Source organism: Loa loa (genome assembly GCF_000183805.2).
Source record: "Loa loa unplaced genomic scaffold supercont3.4318, whole genome shotgun sequence".
NCBI lineage: Eukaryota > Metazoa > Nematoda > Chromadorea > Rhabditida > Onchocercidae > Loa > Loa loa.
In genome coordinates, this window is record NW_018112494.1 from 1 (window position 1) to 784 (window position 784).

A 784-nucleotide genomic window follows, 5' to 3' on the forward strand; every position below is an offset into this window, starting at 1 on the left:
AATAATAATAATAATAATAATAATAATAATAATAATAATAATAATAATAATAATAATAATAATAATAATAATAATAATAATAATAATAATAATAATAATAATAATAATAATAATGATAATAAGATTGGAATAAATGTTGAAACGAATTAAAATTAATGAACTGAAATTACTTGATTATATAGCATGTGGCCAACTTTTACAAAAACTCAAAAATTAATTCACAATAAATGTTTTCTTTGGTTTTTTTGGGAAATGAGTAATTTTTGGATGATATAATTAAACAGTGAGATTAAAGTGTAAGACAGTTGTTTTGAGACGAATGGATAAATTAAATGTTAGTGATGATGATGATATAATAAATTGTAGTATCAGTGTTGATGCATGGTATGATAGTGTAGTGACAATGTCAAAATTAATCATGGTAATGGTGTTGATGGTGATGCGATAAATGATAATATCAAAGTGGATAATGATGATGATGATAATGTGATAAATGATAGTAATAAAACTGGTGATGATAATTATGATGATGATAATAATGATGGTAATGTTGATGATGATGATAATGTTATGGATGACAGTATCAAAATTGATGATAATGATGATAATGTTGATGATGATGATGATGGTAATGTGATGAATGATAGTATCAAAATTGATGATAATGATTGCTATAGCGGTGCAGCTAAAAGGGTATATAAAGAATGATTAATGTGTCATCCAATGGAATTTGACAATTCTTCCTACATTTTCGATATCTTTCACTTCTATTTTTTTTTTTTTT

The 784-nt window shown here is 23.2% G+C and overlaps 1 protein-coding gene across 1 annotated transcript; it reads left to right on the forward strand.

Annotated features, from left to right (window-relative positions):
* Window positions 1-393: 393 nt before the first annotated feature.
* Window positions 394-693, forward strand: LOAG_16144 (hypothetical protein; the record flags this gene model as incomplete). The annotated part of the gene is made up of 1 exon (XM_003151632.2): window positions 394-693. A coding segment is annotated over one exon (300 nt), but the record flags the coding sequence as incomplete, so codon positions are not given.
* Between the last annotated feature and the right edge of the window lie 91 nt (window positions 694-784).